Raw genomic sequence first — 24,526 nt, forward strand, 5'->3', positions numbered from 1 at the left:
TAAATAAATAAATAAATAATAGGTGGTGCCGCAAAGTTAAGGTTCTTAAATGCTCTGGTAATGCAGTTACGTGGAAGCCCGCAAAAGGTGAAATAACATTCACGAAAGAAAAATTGTCATCCACCCGGCCGCAACGCGATGCTTTCAAACGAAACCCATAAGGGTTTCTCAGAAAGAAAAACTTCGTAGTTGAGGAAGCATTCGTCCTAGTCCAGGATCGCGGACCGACCAAGCGTGGATATTTTTTTTTTCAACAAATCGCACATTTGTCAGCCTTATACAACTACTGATGAACACCAGTTTGAGGTTGATACACCTATACTGTGGCATAGTGAGTTCTCTCAAATGCGGTCATTCCTGCTCGGATGGACAAAAGTACTTCCTGCTCGGATGGACAAACGTACTTCCAGCTCGGATGGACAAAAGTACTTCCTGCTCGGATGGACAAACGTACTTCCTGCTCGGATGAACAAAAGTACTTCCTGATCGGATGAACAAAATAAGTACTTCCTGATCGGATGGACAAAAGTACTTCCTGATCGGATGGACAAAAGTACTTCCAGCTCGGATGAACAAACGTACTTCCTGATCGGATGAACAAAATAAGTACTTCCTGATCGGATGAACAAAAGTACTTCCTGATCGGATGGACAAAAGTACTTCCAGCTCGGATGAACAAAAGTACTTCCTGCTCGGATGGACAAACTTACTGCCGAGCTACGCCTCTCCGGACGCCGCGCGCGAAGCTAAATTTGGCTCCGATGGCGTCGTGCGTGGCGCGACAGTGGCGCCACCTGCGCAGGCGAGACATTCGTGCTTGAGTAATGGCTTCTTTTCTCTACGCAGCCAACGATAACAAAGTTAACATGCGTGGGCAGTATGGTCACAAAGATACAATCGACAATGCTGTAATGTGTTTTCGATACATTGGTTCCAGCAAGTGATTGCCCTTTGAACCATTTTAAAGACGATTCACGTTAGAAAAAAAAAAAAAAAAAACTTCTCTAACAGTGCCGAATTCGGAGGCGAGTATTACCACCGCCTCACACTAAACTGAACAGAGCTGAGTCCGTTACTTGGAGGCGACTACAAACAGAAACTTATAATACGAGTCCCGTGCAACTAAAAACTTTCTACCCCGATATATACGAGAGCGATATGTGCAAGCTATGCAAGTCTGTTAGAGCCACCCTTCAACACATGTTGTGGGGATGTGAAATATACCAAAACAAAATGGCAGTCTCCCCAGCAAATCTACGGGCGCGGTGGTCGGCCGTGCTGCTCAGCTCAGAACTCCAAGACCAACTTTGGGCCGTCCAGCGAGCCAAGGAAGCCGCACGGGAGCAGCAGCTCCCAGTGGCCATCTAGGCGGCCCCAGGCCCGGGCCTCCCAATCGCCGGATTCCAAATAAAGTTATCACACACACACAGTGCCAAGAATGATGCCATTCGCTATAATAATAATAATAACGAAGGTGACTGGATCGATATGTCAGATATCTTCGGACCCCTAAATCACGTGAACGATATATAGCACGGTTAGTCACTATTGGCACGGCTTAATATCTGTATCGTCAATTCATTATTTGCAGCACGCGTTTACCTCTTTCCGATTACTCGATCGATGAACGAGCGGTACGAAGGCCGCACAAGGTGGGGCTGGAGTACGCCCTGAAAAGGAAAGAAGAAAACAAATGGCAGGCATTGTACTGCAAGATCACTGTAGTCAATACGTGAGCATGAAATATATGAAGTCTCGCTTACGGAAACCAGGGCGGTATTTCTTAACGATCCTTTGTTTTTTCATTCTACACGTTCGGGAATTTTGAACGTTGCCCCTTCAGTTCTCTGTTGAACTTCACCACAGTGCACCAACATTACTCGATGGGCAGCAATATTGAGAAACGAAAAAGAAAGAAAGAAAGAAAGAAAGAAAAAGAAAGAAAGAAAGAAAGAAAGAAAGAAAGAAAGAAAGAGAACAATATTTCAGAATTCCGCACGGATTTGATCAACTTTCAGTTAGCAAGGTCGAAACCTAACGTCTTTGCCGCGTTACAGCAGTGTTTTGGTTAGGATCAAAACACCGCTATGTGAAGCAGGAACATTTCGAAGTGCCGTAAATACGCGTGGTATCTGAAGGGCTTACCCTCTCGACGTTTCAAACTGAAAGTTGTTGAAATTCGGCGGCCAGCGTTTTGAAATATCATTGTAGAAGATGCTGCCCATTGGGTTACGCTGGTTCATTGCGTTGAAGGTCGACAGAATGCGGCAGGGGCAGTATCCAAAATTCCTGGTTCATTGATTGTATCCAAAATTCCTTAAAATTAATTGCAAGCTCAGTGGTATGAGGCCCGAATTTTGTCACAATTGAGAGTTTCTCTCAACAGCTCGTAAGTCAACCTTAACTGTCCTGACATATACTCTCAGCCCGCGCACGACGCCTCAGTGTTGTGTTTCGCTGCTTTAAAAAGTTTATTTTGTTCTGTATGAGGGGCACCTGCATCTCGGCGTCAGCCAAGAGTGTTTTTTGAGCTCAGGCTCCTTCAAAGAAGCGCCCGCATACTTCATTCCTCAATGCGTTGGTCCTTTCTATTCTCGTGCTCCTTTTGTCGCGCGCTCGCACTACGGACCATTTGAAGCATACTCATGGTCAGTTTACAGTAAAACGTCCAATTTTTCGGACCCCCTAGGGGCCGCGAAAACTTCCGAAAAATCAGGCAGTCCGAAAAAAACGCATGTGTTTTACTGCTCTTAAGGGCTCATATCGACGCAGGCACGTCTGGAAAAGCTCTGAATGCTTGTCAGTACACTTATTAGGCACAGCGGTGCTCCTACTGCGACAGTAGAGGGCGGGTGCACGCGTGTAAAATTGAGGAATACATACTGTGTCCCGTGACAATTGCCCCTTCCTACGCTTGTTAAGCTTCACCGCAATACTTTTGCTAATGCTTCACCGCGTCACACGACTGTAGTGAGGCGAAACTAACTTTCAGGAACCAGCATTATGGAATGCGTCGTGCTTTCCGAGCTTCGAAGCCAAAAGTATTGCCGACAGCGGAGAAATGAAGAAACACGGCACCGAACGGAAAGAAGCTTAATAGCGAACGTCGAAGCAGCCAGGCGTAGCGTTGCCGCAGTGGTGGCTACGGCTGCTAGCGGATCTGCGTGCGATAGCGCCGCTTCGAGGCGGCGAGGTAATCAAAATGGCAGCGGTCGTGGCTTTGATTAATGCCGTTTCGTACCTGCGGTTATGCGGAACGTCCGGAAAATCGGACGGCAAAGAGTTCTTGCGTCTGAAATTTCAGGCGTTCTGATACATTGACTCTATCGGGTACGTGATGGTGCCGCGAAGCCATCCAAATGATCGAGAATCCGGAAAGTCGGTCGTTGACTCTACATTGGCAACTCCTCCAGCCGACGACAGGGCGTCAAAGACGATTCGTTACGATTCCGCTCTGTTATTCGAGCCAGCATTACCACGACTTTCGACCATTTCAATAAAATTACAGCTAATTTTCCATGGTAGAGGCACAAATTCCCTGAGTTTTCCCTGAGTTTTTCCAGACTACTAAAAATCCCTGAGAATTCCCGGTTTTCTCGGTTGGTAGACACCCGGAATTATATAATGTGCAGGGAATGTCGCAGCATCCCTGTATTAAGACGTACTGCATCATAGCCAAGTGCTGCGCATTGCGATACGCACTGATCCATAGCCCCAATGCAGAATAAATGTCCTGCGTGCCTCTGGGTGGGAAGCAGGTTGGCGACAATGGCCGGAAATGGTGGCCAGCTGTTATGTTTGCGAGCGACACTCATTTGTTTCATTATGAAAGTTTTAACGAATGCTTATTTTTTGTGTTGACGCAGCTTTGATATCCGTCTGGCGTGAATGGGAGGGCGGGTAGCAGCAAGGACCGAGCCTTGCCTCGAAATGAAAGTGCACCCTATGTGTTCACCCATTCGTTACCCAATCCTCAGGAAGGACTAATGCATTTATGTCGCACTTCTCTGTGCTTACACCTGTTAATCACCTAGTTTTTCGTCGACAAGCATGCATTTTAATCCGCCTTGCTGTAATTTGCACCAACCTCAATGCCCACTTTAATGCACCTTAATCCACCTTGCTCTAATTTGTACCAGCATCAATCTACTTTAATTTACCTTAATCCGCCTTGCTCTAATTTGTACCAACCTCGATCCACTTTAATTCACTTTAATCCACCTTGCTCTAATTTGTATCAACCTCAATCCACTTCATTCCATCTTGCTCTAATTTGTACCAACATCAGTACACTTTAATTCACCTTAATGCACCTTGGTCTAATTTGTACCTACCTCAATCTACTTTATTCCACCTTAATCCACCTTGCTCTAATTTGTGGCAACATCAACTTTAATTCACCTTAATCCAGCTTCCTCGAATTTTTACCAACATCAATCCACTTTAATCCACCTTAATCCACCTTGCTCTAATTTGTACCACCATCAATACACTTTAAATCCCCTTGCTCTAATTCGTACCAACATCAATCCACTTTATTCCACCTTAATCCACCTTGCTCTAACATGTGACAACCTTAATCCGCCTTAATCCACGCCGATGATGATTTTCGGTCGCACTCGTTTAGGACAATGTCGGCTTTTCTGCCTCATGGGGACACGTAATGCTTTCGCATTAAAGAAGCGACACTCGTGGACGCGTACGTACCACCGTTAGGAGAACGCCGCAGCAGATGGCGAAGAGGGCGGACTGGGTGCCTTCGGAACCGGACGGCAGGACGCCAGCCTCCTCGCCGCGACTGTAGCAGAGCTGCACCAATCACGAAGAACAGGACGACAACGTTTCACGATGACTCGGCAGTGGTCAGACGGTGTGGAGCGAAGGTCAAGCGACGCGAATGCAATGAAGCCGATCAATGCACGCCGCACAGATTACAACGGGTGCTTCAATGGGAACATCAAAGGGGTTAATCAGGAGGGATACTAAGAGGAGGCTTTAAGAGCAAGCTTGGGGAATGAGAAATACGTGCATGCATGCATGCATGCATCCATCCATCCATCCATCCATCCATCCATCCATCCATCCATCCATCCATCCATCCATCCATCCATCCATCCATCCATCCATCCATCCATCCATCCATCCATACATACATACATACATACATACATACATACATACATACATACATACATACAGAAAAATTCGAGTCCACATGGGCTCACTAACAAATTGTCACCTAGACCAACAGAAACACACTGTTACGCATAAAGAAAGTGTCACATTGTATACGATGATGTTCAGAGCATGCAAGTACATGATTGTAATGTACAATTATGATGCGATCGCTTAACAGAAGAGCTTTGCGTAATTAGGTAGTGATGCCATGAGATGCATGCATACACGAAATTTCCCGTGCATGCGACAGCACTCACACACTGAAATCACGGACACGTGCATACTATGGCACTACATTCAATTAATACTTTTGATGGCCTGCCTACAGGAACCTGGCTGGTCCAAAATAGAGCGATACGCGTTTATCAGCCACCGACAGGAAACCGCATCACCACTGTCGAAGGAACTCCTCTTTCCCAAGAAAAACTTCTCTCGACGGAAACGAGAGCACATATATATATATATATATATATATATATATATATATATATATATATATATATATATATATATATATATATATATATATATATATCCTCTCAAGAAGTGGAAACAAAGCGTGGCGACGATGTCCCAAAAGTCGCGCGAAGTGAGCAGCGACCAGATGTAATAAAGCGGTTAACTCCAAGGCCACGGACAACAGCATGCACGGCCCTCCAAGATACCCTAGCAACGCCGCACTGCAGCATCAAATGCTGGTTGGATTCTTGAAGGGGGCAAGTGGGACACAGCGAAGATGGGACTTGTTGAGAGCACCTGCTGCTAGACGTGAAAATGTTAAGTTATTTACTAGACGTGAAACTGAATCACTTTCTCATTTCTTGTTTGACGCCGAAACCACAGCACTGCGGGTGTGACGTCATGACTTCACACACAGTGACGCCATGACGTTTTAGATTTCAAAGTATCTTCCTCGTATTTTGGCCGTCGCGGCGTCGTAAATCTTCTCGAAACTTGCCAAGTCTCTGGCTCCATTAGAATAATGTGCAGCCTATCTTTGTCGAAAAATAAAGAGAGGAAAGAAGAGAATAAAAAAAAGTACGACCGCACAGACGTCGTCAAAATCTGTGACGTCACGGAGAGCTGATGCGGGAACTTGAAGGCCGCGTCTCCACCGGTCTCTTGTTATTGCGTCTTCTGTGACTTACCAATCGCGTCCTCTCTCAGCGGGAGTGGATGTGTCGGTATTGTGGGAGTGCAGGCACGTACCCAGGGGGGGGCCCGGGGGGGCCCGGGCCCCCCCCCCGAAATCAAGTGGCATACCCCCCCTCCCCACCCACGCCACCACTCCTCACACATTCCTAAAGCGCCACCACATCAATGTTGAGATTCGCAGCTGTTCATCGGTCAGCATTATGCTGCCTTTTTCACTCCTTTTAGATGGCGGTAGTTATCGGCATCTCTTGCAATGTGAAGGACAGTTTTCTCGTAGATTCCGCAACCGCGCGATTAACTCGACATGCGTTCAGTTGTCACCATCTATTCAACCGTCACGCGCATAGCTGTTGCTTTTGTTAGTTCAACCTTCTTTGTTTAGGCTGATACTGGGACCAGGAGAGGGATGCGGCTGTTACTCAGCTGGTCTGTACTCTCATGGAACGAGTTATCCCTTTGCTTCATTGTTTCCTTGAGTTACGGCTCACCGCGACGCTGGCAGATGCCCGGAACCATATACACGTGATATGGGTTAGATAAGGTGGGAAATAAAATAATGTGAAAGAGCGTCCTTCATGAAACCCTGCAGTAAACCTTAAACCCATAAGCAAGATGACTGTCGCCCGTTATCTCGTCTGTTTTTCCCTAACTGTATAGCACTTTTCGTGCAAAATTGGCAACCGGAAACAAACATCGCAAGGAGTTGAGAAATTAAGCGATCTACTAAGGGAGAGAGCCAAGGCAACAACCAAACTGCAAGCAAAAGCGAATAATAAAAAAAAGTTGACCGTTGTTTATGAGAATATTTATGGATCAACATCTCTTTATTTAAAAAGGAAGTAGAGAAAACGCCGCTGGAAGAGGAGAACAATTACTTGTTTTGAATGACGCTTCCACAGTTATTGGTCGAACCGCCTCACGTAGCCACTTCTCTGCTGTGCTGATGTGGGTGTTTTTCTAACCTTTCGTAGTGAGCGCAGTACGTCCAGAATCGCAGAGTTCTGCGCTCTACGTGGTTGTATGGGACTGGCGGCCGCACAGCGTTACGCAATTTGCGGAACTGTCAAAACTGATCAATAAGGCGAAAATAACTGATATTCGAAACTATAACATGAGAAAGACTGAACAAGCCGTAAAAAACGAACGCAGCCTGAAATCAATAAAAAAGAAAACTGGCATAGGACAAACCATGATGATGATAAACCACTAAAAGATAAGAAGGATAATATCATCAGCAATCTCGAAGATATAGTAAAAGCAGCGGAAAAATTCTAAGCTGACCTGTATACAGTACCAAGAGGAGTCATGATAGTTCACTTAGAAACAGTAATGAACAGGATACAGAAACTCTCCTATAACTAGCGATGAGGTCAGAAGGGCCCTGCAAGACATGAAACGATGAAGAGCGGGAGGATAAGGTGGAATAACAGTCGATTGAATCAAAGATGGAGGAGACATAATGCTTGGAAAACTGGCGGCTCTTTGTACGAAGTGTCTATCGACTGCAAGAGTCCCAGAAAACTGGAAGAATGCAGACATTATACTAATCCACAATAAAAAGGAGACGTTAAAGAATTGAACAATTATGGGACCACAGCTTGCTCCCAGTATTGTATAAAATATTTACCAAAATAATCTCCTATAGAATAAGGTTAACACTGGATTTTGTCAACCAAGGGAACAGGCTGGCTTCAGGAAGAGATACTTTACATTGGACCACATCCATGTCATCAATCAGGTTATCGCGAAATCTGCAGAGTACAATAAGCCTTTCTATGTGGCTTATATAGATTACGAAAAGGCATTTGATTCAGTAGAGATACCAGCAATAGTACAGGCACTATGTAATGAAGGAGTACAGAACGCTTACGTTAAAGTCTTGGAAAATATTACTACATGCGTGAGGTATTTGGTTGTTTGAACGAGGCGCGTATGCGCCATCATTCCAGAAATGAGGAGAGAGAACGAACTGGGCCGCGCTGTGAATCTAACCGGTCAGCGCTGCAACCGTTGTTCTAAATATAATCTGTAAATAGTTTCTCGTCTTACTGACTCGACTTTCGCGTTAGAATATCTACAGAGGTTCTACAGCTACCTTAATTCTACACAAGAAAAGCAGGGAGATACCTATAGAGAAAGGGGTCAGACAGACAGGGAGACACAATTTCTCCAAAGCTATTTTCTACGTGCTTAGAAGAATTCAAGCTATTAAACTGGGAAGGCTTAGGAGTAAAGATCGACGGCAAATATCTCAGCAACCTTCGGTTTGCCGATGACATTGTTCTATTCAACAACAATGCAGATGAGTTACAACAAATGATTGGAGACCTTAACAGAGAGAGTGTAAGAGTGGGATTGAATATTATTATGCAGAAGATGAAGATAATGATAAATAGCCGGGAAGAGGTACAAGAGATCAGGATGGTCAGTCGGCCACTAGAGACTGCGAAGGAGTACGTTTACCTAGGTCAATTAATCAGAGGGAACCCTGATCATGAGAAGGAAATTCACAGAAGAATAAAAATAGGTTGGATCGCATACGGCAGACATTTCCAGCTCCTGACTGGAAGCTTACCATTATTATTGAAAAGTAAGGTGTGCAATCAGTGCATTTTACCAGTGCAATATGTCCAGTGCCAATGCATTTGCCAGTGCATTTCCCAGTGCATTTTGCCAGTGCATATGTGGCAGAGACTTGAGAGCAAGTGAAGGGCCACGCAAAGAGCGATCGAACGAAGATTGCTAGGCATAACGTTAAGAGAGAAAGAGAGTGGTTTGGATCAGAGAGGGAACGGGTATAGACGATATTCTAATTGACATCAAGAGGAAAAAATGTAGCTGGGCAGGTCATGTAATGCGCCGGTTAGATAACCATTGGACCATTAGGTTACAGACTGGGTACCAAGAGAAGGGAAACGCAATCGAGGACGACAAAACACTAGGTGGAGCGATGAAATTAGGAAATTCGCGAGCGCTAGTTGGAATCGATTGGCGCAGGACAGGGAGAGGCCTTCGTCCTGCAGTGGACATAAAACAGGATGATGATGGTGATGATGATGATGATGATGATGGTGGAGGTGGTGGCCCCCCCCCCCCCCCGAAAAAAAAATCCTGGGTACGTGCCTGTGGGAGTGTATTTCACTAACTTAGCTTAACTATTTCTTTTCCTTCAGGGACAATGTAAAGGCGAAGGTTAAACTTCCGGTTTTTCTGTTACTACGTGCCCGTATCACCACGCCTGTGTGATGTCAGTGGGGCGTGTCACGGGTGTAAAGTTCCCAAAGGTTGCGAAAAGGAGCTTTCAATTACTTCAGATGTACAGTAATACTTCGACAACAACTATTCGGTTGGTAATGTTTTGATCAATCGTGGTGCGAATCGATGCCGTCAGGAGGAATGGCGGGGAATTTCAATGTGTGTCGGCACTCGTTTTCTTGTTCCTTAATTGCGCATGTGTGATCAACTTCTTATATTGACGTCTCTCAGGGAAATAACATTTACTTGAAACCTTGCGCTTGTCCACGTCGCTACACTCTCGTCGTTGTCTGTCATCGGCGCAACATCTTTTCTTAAGCATTACGAACCAGCTCGGCCAACAAGTTTTACGGAGCTCGTTCTCTCCTTTTTTTTTGACGTCGCTGGTTTAGCTGTCACACGTGTCACATCATTGCATAACTGTCGCAGCATTACACGGGTGACATTCGAACCGTTGTCACTTCCACACCTTTTTGAGCTCTAACATTAGCGAACCTAATAGAATGGCCGACAATTACAATTGAAACAGGCGTGGTACAGAAAAAGAAAAAGGAAATCCGGCAGAACCCATATCTCACAATGAGTGTCGAAGTTAAATGCGGTTAGCATTGAAGCGATGCACCGACGCCTCTAGAGCTAACGCCGAGACGTGTACGCTGCCGGACTCGATCCTCTCTCGCGCTTCCCCATGCGTACGCTGCGCCATCTGGTGACGCCGCCGCGAAGTCCACCCGTGGTGCGGGTTCGACTCCACCGAGCATCGGAGGAAATTGAGAGGACCTTTATTTTTTTATCATTTAGGATTACCACGTACGCAGCAGCACATATACCCAGTTACTCAAGTTGGCATCAAATATATGCGCTGGACTGCAGCACATAACCAGTACCACATACCCACGGACTACACAGACAGACAGACAGACAGACAGACAGACAGACAGACAGACAGACAGACAGACAGACAGACAGACAGACAGACAGACAGACAGACAGACAGACAGACAGACAGACAGACAGACAGACAGACAGACAGACAGACAGACAGACAGACAGACAGACAGACGATAGACAGACAGACAGACGATAGACAGACAGACGCCAGACAGACGATAGACAGACGACAGACAGACAGACACACCCTAGAAAGTTCGTGAAGTACCCTAAGAATGTTACCTGCATTAAACACTCCCTAAAGCACGCGACGATCCCTCCAGACCCCCCCCATCCACCTCTTTATGTCGGTGGGCTTTAGTTTCAGTCGCACGCAAACGCACCTCGAGGAACTTGAAGACGAAGAACAGGGTGAGCCTGGGGCTCGGCCACAGCGCCAGGCAGAGTCCGGCAAGCAACGCCGCGGCGGGGTCGTGCCAGGAACGACGCGAGCCTCGTAGCCTCAGGACGCATCGGGTCAGCTGCGTCAACCAGGCGGCACTGCTGAACACGATATACTTAACGAGACACTATATAAGTAAACGAGTGAACGCAGTTTAATCGCGACAAATCTTACGCAGGAAGATGGAGACTTGATGGGCTCAACAGCGGCCGAACAAGAGAAGCCCGAGCCTGGACCCAACGTTTCGATAAGGGTATACTTGTCTTCGTCAGGTGTTGCCTTGACGAAGAGAATTCGCCTTCTCTAAATTTTATACCCCTGTCAAGCGGGCAAGCGCACTTACGGAGAGTGCCGCTCGCTTTAAGCGCACTTTGCCTAATCTAAACGTCGCAAGTGGAGAGAGATAAAACATTATAGTGTCCTTGATGGGGTCCAGGGGTGGCGGGGGTTGAAAGTCACTTAAAAGAGTGCACTCCGGTCGGGGCGCTTTCACGGAACGCACTTTGCTGGCCGAGTGCGTAGCTTCGCCCCCAGTGGCTTAAATGGTACAAAATGTAATGCATAAATAAATGACACATAAGTTCCGTTTAGTTGTTGAACATCCTTTGACAAAATAACCAGAACAGAACGCACTCATATTCTGTTTTAGCAGGATCAAATGTCTCGTCGTCCGCCACCATGTTGTTCTGGATTGGCTAGTGATTCGTCTTGGCCGGCATTGACTTGAAACACTCTGATAATAAAAATCTTCTCGTTTTTTTTTGTTGAGAAAATATAGATTATGTTTGTATTTATTTTACAACGTAAGACATTAACTGTTTAGAAATTTCTTTCTTTTTAATCTACATCTTCAATAAACGCGCTCTTAGACTGTCGCCATTTTTTTTATTTTACTGCGAGTGCGCTCTGTTTTCCCGTTTAGCAAAGCGTAACTTGAAGTGTTCCTCAAGGTCCCGAAGCGCACTCCACGTAACCGCTACCGCGCTTGACTTGCCCGCTTGACGAAGGTATTAGTTCCAGGCTCAGGATTCTCTTGTTCGGCCGCTGTTGACCGTAAAAGCTGTTTAGACTAGTAAGATACTCTTTCGCAACTACATTCACAGTTGCATCACATAAAAAAAAAAGAAATAGAAGCTTCATAAACGCTTCATTATTATTGAGTAAAACGAAAGCCCAAGGTATCCGTTTTCGAATTTCGTGCCCAGAGAGCTGCGCTGGTGATTTCAGTGCGACGTCACTAATTTCAGAGTATCTTTGTGCACTCAGAATATGCAGTTGTAACGCGCGAGAAGTCATGGCTCTCGCCGAGATCAGCCTTTTGCTTACTTTCGAAACTAATTCGGTCCTGTTCATCACGAGCAAACGTTGAAAAAATCAATAACGCTCAGCAAAAGCTGGTGCGTGAACTTTAACGTGGCTTCATCGCCTTCTTGCTTACGATAGCGTTTTCTGCAGCTAATGTTCTGTCTTCCTGCTCAAAAGATAATGAACCAGAAGAATGCCACGAATTTACGCGAATAACGCTATCGCAACGATAGCGTTTTATGCAGCTAATGTTCTGTCTTCCTGCTCAAAAGATAATGAACCAGCTAGAGTACAGACGGCGCAGGCACTGTGTAGTCTGCTTGCTAACGTCCCGTCTTCCGCGCTACTGATGTCCTGTTTCTTTGTTTGCATTTTGCACAGAAAACAGGACATCAGCGACAGAACCGACAGCGCGGCCGTTGTGTCATCTCCGTTCCCACTGAAATCTCCGTTCTCGGCTGTTCAATATAACTGTCTTTTCGCGCAGCAAAAAGGCACCAGGAAGAAGACAGACGGCAAAGGAAGCAGACAGACGGCAAAGGCGCTGCGTCGTCTGTCTTCTTGCCAGCGTTGTGTCTTCTGCGATGCTTTCAAAACTGCGTATTACGGCTCGTAACTGGTTTCTCGACTGGCGCCAGGCCCCGGACACTGGGTTCAGTTTCGCGTCCCCACCAGTGATGGCACCGCAGTGTCGAAAATTACGCTTCAGGCCGACCACCAAGAGCGCTGATTTCTTTAAAGAATGTACGCTGTTGCCGATGCCGAGCCTCAATAACTTCTGTCGCACGAAATTTAATCAACTGAACCAAAGATTGGGTGCTTTATAAGTTTTGAATATGGTGCTATGGAAAGCGCCGATCGCGAGCAGAAACAAGCCGAGCCGCATAGTCGCGAGCCACTTCTGACTAGGTTCTCGCCGTGTGCTGCTTTACGAATGAATGAATGTCTGAATGAATGCATAAACAAAACAAACGCTGATATCAAATGACAGCCTGGCCACACATTGTCCTTGTAGTTACACAAAGCACGAAAATGAACGTTTCAAAACAGTAGTGCGATACATCTGGCGCTTTCCCCCATGAGCCTGCATTTACTTCATAAGTTTCTTTAGACCTCATTTTGCTTATGAAAAAAAAATGTAAGAGTAAAGTATTCCAGATTACTTTCCACAAAACTTGAAGCTTGCTAAGCATATCGAACACAGTTACGGTAATGTAAATCGAAGCTAAAAACGATTGATCATCAATGAAAAATTTAGCGTACCGAAAGGTGCCATTAGGATAAAGTTTTGGGCCCAAATATATATTCAATCGGAATACGCATTTGGGCGTTTCGCCACAAGACGCGCCAGACCGCCTGGAAGCCGAAGCCGCAAGGGAAGCGGACCCTCCCCCGTCAGCGCGGATTTCATCACCATTGCTGCGCCATGCACTAACTGTTCTCGCCAAAAACCAGTGGCCAGATGAGCGCTAGCAGTAGAGTTCCGCGTCCCTTATGGCTCCATAGGACTGTCCATCCCTTACAAGTCTTTTATAGAAAGTCTATACACAGTCTATAGACTTTCTATAAAAATATCTCGTAAGGGATTCCTCAGCTAAGTTTTCTAAATTTACGTTCTTACGCTGTAGATGGCTCCGAGCGATCCCAGGAAAAGTCCAGGTCGAGGGTCGACCCGGCGTCCCCAGGTCAGGACGAAGGACGCCGCAGTGCCGACGCTTGTGAATACCACGAACCTCTGCGAAGGTTTGCAAGGGGCGCCAGAGTGTGAGATTTATCGCAAAACTTGCGGTCGGTTGCGACACACACACGAATAGACACTTTCTCGGACAATGCAAAATTGTGAAATGAACAAAAGAAAGAAAGACAAGACTAACATTTCAAGAAATACGTGCGGTTAGAGTGAGGGAGCATGCAGTAACTGTTGTAAGTGCAAATCTATAATGAGCCTACCCGGAGGAAGCGCAAATCATGCGTTTAGGGCAGTCTGATACATGTGCCCGGTTGATTAGAGTGCATATCAGCGATGCCGCTATAGATTTGAAAGTGAATAAAAATGCGAGAGGTACGGGCAGGGGTCGATGCCCCGCCCCTCCGCCAAATAGAATAAGTAAGAAATAATAATAATAATAATATTTGGGGTTTTACGTGCCAAAACCACTTTATGATTATGAGGCACGCCGTAGTGGAGGACTCCGGAAATTTCGACCACCTGGGGTTCTTTAACGTGCACCTAAATCTAAGTACACGGGTGTTTTCGCATTTCGCCCCCATCGAAATGCGGCCGCCGTGGCCGGGATTCGATCCCGCGACCTCGTGCTCAGCAGCCCAACACCATAGCCACTGAGCAACCACGGCGGGTGGAATAAGTAAGAGTGTACGAATATTCGAAATTTCGGATAGCTATCGAACAGCGTTTTCTATTCGATTCGGATTCGAACCGGAAATCCACTATTCAAAGTTTTCGAATATTCGTTGAACTCGAATGCCTATGAGGGACAACAGCTCGTGTAGTCTACCTGAGGAAGGAAACACGCAAATGGCGACTCGTCTGAACGATTCTGGTTCAGGTGAACCGCGGTCGTTGCACAGACGATGCAGTTCCTGAACAAACACGCGCTGGTCACTCGTGCACGATAGTTATCGGAAGTTGAGTAGACATGTCTTGCTTTTGTGCAGTCTACGAATTCGCCGTCTCTATTTAGACAAAGCGATTTATCGTTTGACTAATCTCACCACATTTGGGTTCCTTCAATATGACGAGGCTGTGCTGTATGTAGTATTGCCATTAGCTCTGTCAACGGCAACTACCCTCTAATACGTGTATCTGGTGGCGCACTGGTTCTTTTTTCTTCCTTACTGTTATCACCGTGCACTTGGGAATATTCGATATTATATCCGATATAGTCAATAGTTGAATGAAAGTCATCCACATCCTATTTTCGCATTGTTTTGAATTCACTGAGAAAAAAAAAAACTTTCATCTCGTGCAGGGAAACCATGTGGCGAAAATCCCGTATAGTAAAACATGAACGACCTAGCTTTGTAGCGTTCGCAGCTGTTTAGAGTACGTCTCCGGCATGTGAACGGTGCGGAAAAGGTACAACTCTCTAACGACTTACAAAAAAAAAAAGAGGTCGCGCAGAAGCCTTCAGAGATGATTGTCAAGTTCAGCGATAGCTTGCGACAGTGCTTGAGCTTTTGTGCCGTCTTTTTTTTTTTCAGCTTGTGGGACCATAAGTGGTCGCAGTAGCTGTGCCGAATGGCGGGAGCTTCAGCGGCTGCGCAAACAGCTGGAGAAATTCTGCTGAAGCTGAGCGGTGCTGGCGCGAGCACAGCTGCAGCGTGACGTCACGGAGTCACGAGTGGAGGATGCGAGCAGGGATGCAGGAAAATTCAGAGTGGCGCGTGCTCCGCTCCAACTGACGTCACCCCCGCTCCGCTCTGCTCCGCCCCTCTCCTCCTCGTTACGCCACGTGATAAGCGAGTCCTCTCTCAGCTCCGCCGCGCAGCTGCGCTTTCCTCCTCGCATCTTCAAGGAGCGTACAGTAGCGCGATTAAAGGACGGGACAGCAGAATACACACAGGGACACACACAACGCTAACACACCACCGACGCTTTTTTCGCTAGAAGTTATACGTAACGTATAGCTCGTCATTGCAATAACAGTCTTGTGCGCTGTGGTTGGATTCGTCGTCTTGAGATGGCGCCACCAACGGCGTTGCTAGCATCTGCGCAACGCGCTGTGTGTGTCCCTGTGTGTCTTTTTTCTTCCCGTCTTTTAATCGCGCTACCGTGCATCCCTTGAAGCTGCGTTACCAACAAGTCCACTTTGCAACCGTCGTGTTCCTCCTCGCGGCGGTTCACCCTCTCCACTTCATGTCACTCTCTCACCTTTCCTCCTCCTCCTCCACTGCTATTCGGTCAGATAAGAATACCGTAAAACTCCGCGGAGGAAACAAAGAAAGCTATCCATGAAAAAAAAAAGAGAGAAAGAAAGATCACGATTGCTATACGTTTGTTCTCACGCGCGTACCGTGAGCGACGCTGCGAAGCAGGACAGGGCCGTCTGGAACTTGCCGTCCACGGTGCCTTGCACCAAATCTCCGTGCTTGCAGGGGATCAGCTGGAAGCCCAAGAACATTCTGCCAGCATTGCGTACGCAAGACACAGAAAACACAGACGCCTTGTGAGGTGAAGCTTTTCTAATGTGATACGATTATAATAGAACATCGGGTTAAGAAGAAGAAGCCTTAACTGAGGAACAATTCGACCGGACTGCACATTAATGCACACGTGAAACACAGAAACAATACCCGCTATAGGCAGCTGAAAAAATACGAACACTATTAATGGCGTTAAAGAAGAAATATTAAACTTTAGTGCTCACCTGGCGTGTTATAATTCATAACTAGAATTATGAATAGTATTATACCTACACACTGCGTGGAAGGCTAGAAAGTGGCTGAAGACGAGCGGTTAGGTTATTGTACGTGCTAATTAAATTACTAAATGCGCACAAAAGGAAAACATGCAGTAATAGCTAAGCGCGCAACACATCGTCAAGGCGAGTTTTACTGAAAGCGGAAAGTCGGTCGCGCCAGGAAACTAAGTGGCTTCCCACGAGTCTTCTTTAGACGACGTAACCGAAAGCGACATCTTGTTGAAGCTAGTTCGTAGTTATACAGCAGTGCAGCATACGGGATGTTGGATTGCGGGTCTCACGTACTGCTTTGGAAAAAAGGCGAGGACTCAACCTGGCAGGCTATTAGTCGCATACTTTTGCTCTTGAAGACACAGATAGACATAAGTATAATACAAAAAAAAGTATACTGCGAAGTTCGTAGCCGGTACGTGTCTGATCTCGACCTTACTAATGCAGGAGGACGTGTTGTTTGGCTAGTCGGTGTTTGGTGAAACTTACAATTAAGAGATGGCGGTAGAGAAACGAGGCGGGGCAAACAATACGGGCATAACGCTTTCTAGCGCTATTCGCGTGCACTAACAGCTTCGCCGTGAAAGCTCCTTCTCAGCAATGGCTTCATCACAAAAACTTCGAAAGTCGCAGAAGGCCCTTCGAATGTGAACGCCGCTTAAGTGGCAGATGGCTCGGCACATAAATTTACACGTGAAACGCCAACGCGGTCGGCACTCGAACTCTCGACCTCGTGCTCAGCAGGAGAACGCCACAGCCATCGAGCCACTGCGGCTTGTTAGTGATCATGCTGCCGCCGACGCCTTTTTCGCTAGACGTTATACGTAACGCATAGCTCGTCATTGCAATGACAGTTTCGTGCGTTGTGGTTCGTCTCGTCGTCACAAGATGGCGCCACCAACGGCGTCGCTAACATCTGCGTCTGCGGTATTCCGAAAAACAGTAACACGCGAGCTGACGGGCAGAAAATCTGCATTACTTCCTGCGCATACCAACCCTCTGATCAGTATGAGCGTGCACTACGGTTGAAGAACTCACAGACCGTAACGCCTTGAGACTCAGGTCCTTTGACTTGGTGCCCCTGCGAGAGAAAAGCGATATCGGTTCATAATTCGTGTTCAATAATGCAATATAAAACGCATGCGCTCGCGTACAAGACGCCGTAGCAACCCGGAGAGTGATTCTGTGGAACAAGATAAATTTTCCTCGGGTCTAAATGTTCAGACCGACAGCTTGGCCGATATTCGGAAGCCGATATTCGAATCCACACATCACGAGTAGTTCTCGATTAAAAACAAATCGGCTGTTTCCTATAGCTCCCCCGCTGCCAAAGGGTGTACAAGGAGAGGTGATAACAAAGAGCTTACGTTCTGACCTTAAAATATATTTACAGCTTGTTACGTCCACAACGCGAATAGCAGCTACAGAAATAAGCAGCAATTCGAGCCCAGCTATAACAGGATTTGTAAATACATAAAGTATCCTTATGCATGCTATTGCATACTAAGTAGACATAGGGACACGGATTTTCATATTCAAGTGAAAACAACGAGCGGCTTAATACTTCAGCCAGTCCAATAAACACATTTAGTACTGAAAGTAAAGAAACCGCGCAATAAAAAAAAAAGCTGTTCGAGATTTCTCGTAAGGCGTACCGGTGTGTACACAGGCGATTTTATATGTTGGAGGCCAAACCTTACATTCATATATATACCAACATTTCCTTGCGCTAAACTTGAATTTGTTTCTTCAGTGAACTAGTGACCATAAGTTTATGGCAAAAATCGGTCACAGCTGGCAGCAGCAGCACCTCAGCGAAAACCTGCCCGAATTCGATTCCATTTGTGTCCATGATCTGCGCAAGAGGGGCCAACAGCGAAACGATGCTCCGTCTGTGGGCACGACAGGACACACAGTACTATGCATTCCTTCTTCGTATGCATTTTCCTGCGATAGACCTAAGCCGACGAAGATTGTCCTCCGCCAAAACACCTCTACGCGACGGCTTCCCGCAGACCTCGCTTGTACGACTAGTTACGGGTGGTTATGCGCCTGTCGCTCTATTCGCTTCTAAATTTACAGACCTCCGGCTTGGCTCGGCTTGGCTGTACAAAACCAGAGCATCGCTAGTGCCAGAATACACCTTGCATGAACCCCTGTTTATGACGGCGGCCGTAATCGGTATATTTGCGAGCTCGCTAAAACGGCGCGGACTTGAACGGCGAGGCGTAAGGACAAGGTTTCTTTTTTTTTCTCTCTTCACCTTGTAAAGTGTTCCCGTGTCGAGGACGTCGTAAGACACCTCGCCACACGCGAGCCTCTCTCCTTCTCCTCCCCTCCCCCTCCCCCTCTTGTAAGCGGCACACACACGCAGCGGTCGCAGTTTGCAAACGTCAACTCACACGCGCAGCATCGCAGACGTTACGTTTCCGCCTAGCGACCATGTGCACTGCATTTTCCGTAATTGCGGAGGACAGTCGAGGCGGCTGCCGAGCGGACGCTCATGGCCGAGAACAATGGCGAGGAAAAAGAAAGGAACTGAAAATGCGGGGCATGAGCCAGTGCGCATTTAACTCGGCTCTCTGTCGCAATAAGAAAACGTGCACCACCTTATGCAGGATAGCGTCTACGTCGTAAGAACCGCTCTACCCGTTGTAGTGACCCAACCAGCTTTCTAAATCAAAATAAAAAGAAAACATTCAGCTGTCTTAGCGTTCTAACGTTAGTGCCAAAGCTTTCCAACCGCTCTGCGCAGAGTTTACAAACAGGCGAACGCGTCTGACAGAAGTGTTTGTCTCAAAGTTGTGTGAGCCAGTCATATTTACGTTACCAGCAACAGGGAAGACAAATCCATTTATGTTTACAGACCAGTGTTTCAATAATATACGAGGGTAATCGAAGAAAGCTGTACTGTTCCACAACTTCGCAATCATCACCATTTCATAGCAACGCGGAAACATTTTCAATAATTTATCTAATTTAAATAAGCAACACCAACACAGCAACTACTTGTAGCCGAAGTGGTTTTATACAATAACGCGCGTTTTCCCTGAGCCGTTTGCTTTCTGGTTCGGGTGAGCAGACGGCACCGTACCGGAGCTGGTAAATTATATTAAAGCGTCGTCTGCACTCTCTTCTCCTGAGCAGACGACGCTGTCGAGCATAAGCCTCCAGACGTAGAGCTTCTAAGTTCTGAGAAACTCTATGCCAGCAGAACTCTGCGTTTAACCGCGGTACGCGTATTCCTCCTGGCTGGCCTACGCGAAAGCTTCAATAATACTGCACGCTTTTATCCAGGAGAATGCTGCAAAACGACCGGGCTGGCCTCAGCAGTTTTGTGCGAATCGCTCTTGGCTTTAGCACAAATAACGCCTGACTCATTGTTTGCGCCGTCATCGCATGATTACGATGACGTTGACTCAGAGACAGTCACGTGTAATGTACGCTTTCATGTTTCAATTGTCTAAGGAGTGACGAGGGCTCCTCATGTTTTTCTTTTTACCTTTTTGTTCTCCAAACCGTTTATCTCTCGTAGTGGCGACCACAGCGCCACCACGAACTCGGAGCAGCGGGTATAAAGGTCGTTTAGATATTAATCTATGCACACACACAAAAAAGAGCGTTTTGCAAGGAAGAAAGCATCAGTGCAACGAAACGCAATTACGGCAACACAAGTTATATATGCGGCCATTGTAATTCCAACTGAACTATTAAAACAATATAACCTCGCGTTGTGTACGTCTGCTCCAACCTGTATAAGACGATACTTTCCCTCCACACTTCGCTCTGCTGTGATGATATATCATCACAGCAGAGCGGAGTGTGGAGGGAAAGTATTCCTTTATTGCGGTAATGTTTTACGTACGGCTCGTGTACGTAGGTATGGTACGTACGTACCATACGTATGCAACACTTACGTATGGTACGTGTTGCGGTGAACTAGAGAGAAATTCATTTCTCGAACAGCGTTACCATGTTTTCGTTTTTTAAACCAATGAAAGAGACGCGTACACAAGTGGAATACGCACCGTGCCAGCCAAACGATTCCGGCCAGACTAGCTGCGAATAGCGGCACCTGCAAAAAAAAAAAAAGTGTGAGTTAGAGGCCAAATGAACGTTGTAGCTTTTATCTCAACAACGCCTCATACGGCATCTTATAACAAGCCGCACAAACCAGCGTTGCTAATAATTATTGTTGCATTATGCTTTGTTGTTTGTGTATTCTATGTTCAACACCTCGCTCCTGCCAAAGGGTTGACAGTATAAAGAAGAAAAAAAAACTTTTGCATATACACGACGCTGGACTGTCGTTTGTCGTGCATTTTCGGGGTAGTATTCGGGCATCGGCGAATGCCGCCGTATTGTCGAATTCTGTAATGGCGGAATTTTGAACCAATCAGAGAGGCCGTAGCGGTCCTCCGGGCCAATCAGAGCTGAGAATATGGCGTAATCATGCCCGATGTTCAGAATGGTACACCCGCTCCACACAAGACCAGAAATGGACGGAAGCATGGATGCCACTGGTGGCGCCGTCTGGTTTCGGTTTTACCAACTGCAATGCTTCTATACAGCCGAGAGATTTCGCACAGTAAATACCACGCCGCTAAAAAAAAAAAAAACGACATAGCAATATTGAGGTGCAACAAGGTGGTGATGATGATTTATGGGCATCCTCTCTGAAACGGGGCGGCGGCATAGTCACCTAGCCGGCTACAGTTAATCAGGTATGCTATACATTTTTTTCCATTGTAGCATTTTTACATACAACTTCTTAATCTTTTTTTCTGTTCCTCAACACTTCTCTACTTACCTCGTACCGCTAGTATGCCTGTAACGAATCTGGTCGTACCTCTTTTCTGCTTTTTAATGCGTAAGCATTCTTCACACTTATGTGTCCCAGACCTGTCACGCAAAAAGTGCAATTCCGTGTATCTGCACAAGAATGCGTAATGTGCAAAGTTAAGATATTTAATCGTTATAGTAGCGTAAATGTAGACGATTGGTAGCTTTATAAGCGATAAGGAACAAGCTAAATAAAAAAAGAAAAAAGAAAAAGAAAATACCTATAGAGATACATACGTGTAGGGTTCCTTAGGAAATGCATGGGGAACCTTATAATAGGGGTGAGCCAACTGAAATTTGAGGGCGGATCAACTTGAAATTTGGGTTTGGGTCTACTTGAAATTTGAAGGTGGGCCAACTTGAAGTTTGGGGGAGGGCCAACTTGAAATTTGTGGGTGGGCGAACTTGAAATTTGCGGGTGGGCCAACTTGAAATTTGGGCGGTGAGCCAAAATAAATTCGGGGGTGGGCTAAGTTGTCATCTGCTCTTGCTTGTCAGCGCTTGCTTATGTACTGGAGGTGAGCAAACTTCATTGATAGATCGAATACAGGTGGTTGAAAACTTTCCATGAATATATTATTTTAAGAAGGCTTTACCTGTGCAGCAACGACCATGTTTCAGACCAAGCCACTTTCGAGACAAAGCCCCGGACACTCATATCCCGGCAATCCCACGGATCGGCACAGCGCCCGTAACGAAACTGGCATATGCGGTGGCGCCAGATTTTCCTCTAGGTAACACTGTGAGAAACTGTACGACAGGATCTATATACTGCAGCGGACCAAGACGGTGTTGCGTTACATCGCAATGAATCTGAGGAATCTGTATAACTTTTTTCATTTTGTTTCCTTATTGCCTCCTTTCCGAGTCTCACCTGGAATCGATGAAGACCTTGGGGCAAAACTCCACCGTGCTGAAGCGTTGCGAATGCAACTTCGGCACCCTGCAAAGTGGACGAATGGTGTTTAATCGTCAGACCCCCTTCCGTTGAAGCTGCGTGTAGCCGAACGCTTACGATATCGAGCTACACTTGAACTAAGAGAAGCTCAGAGTGCAGCACATAATCTGCCCCGAAATGAGGGCTATACGTGCAAAAAAATAAATATTCCGAGTTGCCACTGATCGGACAACCAGTATGTAAAAGCACATCGGCTCACGACAAGTTAGTCAAGTAACTACTGCGCTACCATTATGCACCAGGTACGTGTATTTCTCGCTTAAAAAAAAAAAAAACGAATTGCATGGAATGTTCATTGGGGCCACATGTTCAAGAGCGATATACCGTAGAATGGCGCAGAAATGCCCCAAAAAAGCGCGCGGCCCAACAGACTGTCGTGACGCTGCAGGGTATTGCAAGTAGACCATCATGGCAGAGAACGTGAGCGCGAGCTGGCACACATAGGCGTCCTAGCACGTAGCGTCATTCGCTCCGTTCGGATGAAGAGGCCGCCGTTACTTGCGCAGCAAATCTTAATGTCCACGCAGTTAACTTAAAAAAAAGAATATCGCTAAATCTTTGGGTATTCTGACTTAAGAAGCATATATTGCAATTGCGAAATAGCAACGGAGCGCCAGGTGAAACCAAGTGAGCTTAGCGGAAATCCTACGAGTGTATTTGAAGACAACTTTCTGTGGCAACGAAAAGAAAGCTTCGAAGGTGGAGCTTCTACACGCGTGTTACTTCGCCAAGTAGTTCGACGGCGGTTTCTTTTTTTTTTTTTCTACGTGCTTCTAGGTGATTCTAGCTTCTACGTGCGATAGCTTCGCATTTGTCTGGACGGACGCGCAAGAGAAAAGGTGAAAAAAAAAGTGTCAAATTTAACACGTAATTGCGTATTTTGTCTTATTTTGCTGTTTTAAATAAGGTGCTTACCTTTTCTCTTTCCTAGCTTCAACTTAGGTGGACGAGAATGCGGGAACTATAGTTTCACACGAGCGCTCTTACTTTTGTGGGGCTTTGCCTCCGTGACTTTCCCTTCATTCCCAGAGAACCTTGTCCGGGAGTGCGTAGTATGACTACTTTAGATATGTGAGCCCTCCAAATTTGTTTCGAAATACATTGGAGTTTCAGTTATCACTTTTTCAAAAGTGCCCCTGCACCAGTTCGGGACGATCTTAACTAGAACGCCGGCGCATATCGCATAGTACATGTTTTAAGGCGAGATATCAAGCAGACTTGACTCACCACTGTTCGGTCGCATATTCGCAATTGCAGCGTATTTGGTTTTTAAATATGTCTTTAAACATACCGCGACCCCGAAGGGATGCCTCCAGGTGTGGGGAGTATAGTATACAAAAATGAAGAAGAAGAGGATGGGGAGGAGGAGGAAGATGTGCGCTAGGGGGGAGGATGGGTCTACATTGTTGTGACGTGTATACGCTTACGTGTATACGACGTCATACGAGAAGGTCGAAGAGGGCAGGAAAGCAACTCACCAGTCTAAGCATGGACACCAGGAGCGCCTGGACGCTGCAGGGGAAACACGAATACACGTATCACAACGAGGAGAGAGGTGCACCGATAACCATACGCCTGCAGCGAATACGGTAATAACGACATTAATTGAAATAACAATGAGCAGGCATTATTCAGTGGCAGTTGCAATACAAAAAACGCTGGCGATCCCATGAATTAATATTAATTAAGAAACATTAGCTACACAATTACTCGCTTAATTAATTAATTAAGCGACATTGAAGGCTATTGCAATCAATAAATTTATGCAGTTGCAATGCACATCTTGGAATCTATGTGAATCGAACTTCTCGTGCAGCGGCCAATACAATGCTGTAAATTTGCCTGTTCTATTCCTGCGTCCTTTCGGCTTGTGTGTTCCTGGTCGTTTATACGGGCCGTCTTGGGACACTGTAGATGTTACTGGTTTGCCACTTCAAATTAACGTAACTCAAAAAGGTCATTGGCGATTTAGCAGCGATTGCGAGAGAAACGTGTTAGCATTACGTCGCACCTCTTCGAGGTTCCGAACTGATGATTCAAAACCGCTTCCATTGCATAGCGAAGTGT

At 46.2% G+C, this 24,526-nt stretch overlaps 1 protein-coding gene and 1 long non-coding RNA gene across 2 annotated transcripts in view; one reads left to right on the top strand and one right to left on the bottom strand.

Moving 5' to 3' along the window:
* The window catches only part of LOC139047792 (uncharacterized), a 52,699-nt gene that overhangs the window by 5,403 nt on the left and 22,770 nt on the right, over positions 1-24,526 (top strand). The gene's annotated exons all lie outside the window — the stretch shown is intronic.
* Positions 1-24,526, bottom strand: part of LOC139047790 (transmembrane protein 135-like) — a 36,371-nt gene that overhangs the window by 1,987 nt on the left and 9,858 nt on the right. The window contains exons 4-12 of the mRNA XM_070521871.1: positions 23,938-23,971; positions 22,376-22,444; positions 20,688-20,734; positions 17,702-17,740; positions 16,261-16,369; positions 13,848-13,961; positions 10,863-11,000; positions 4,708-4,809; positions 1,603-1,670 (exon numbers count right to left, since the gene is read on the bottom strand). Of these exons, the coding sequence (XP_070377972.1) occupies positions 1,603-1,670; positions 4,708-4,809; positions 10,863-11,000; positions 13,848-13,961; positions 16,261-16,369; positions 17,702-17,740; positions 20,688-20,734; positions 22,376-22,444; positions 23,938-23,971 (720 nt within the window). The remainder of the gene's footprint in view (positions 1-1,602; positions 1,671-4,707; positions 4,810-10,862; positions 11,001-13,847; positions 13,962-16,260; positions 16,370-17,701; positions 17,741-20,687; positions 20,735-22,375; positions 22,445-23,937; positions 23,972-24,526) is intronic.

Source organism: Dermacentor albipictus, chromosome 7, assembly GCF_038994185.2.
Source record: "Dermacentor albipictus isolate Rhodes 1998 colony chromosome 7, USDA_Dalb.pri_finalv2, whole genome shotgun sequence".
NCBI lineage: Eukaryota > Metazoa > Arthropoda > Arachnida > Ixodida > Ixodidae > Dermacentor > Dermacentor albipictus.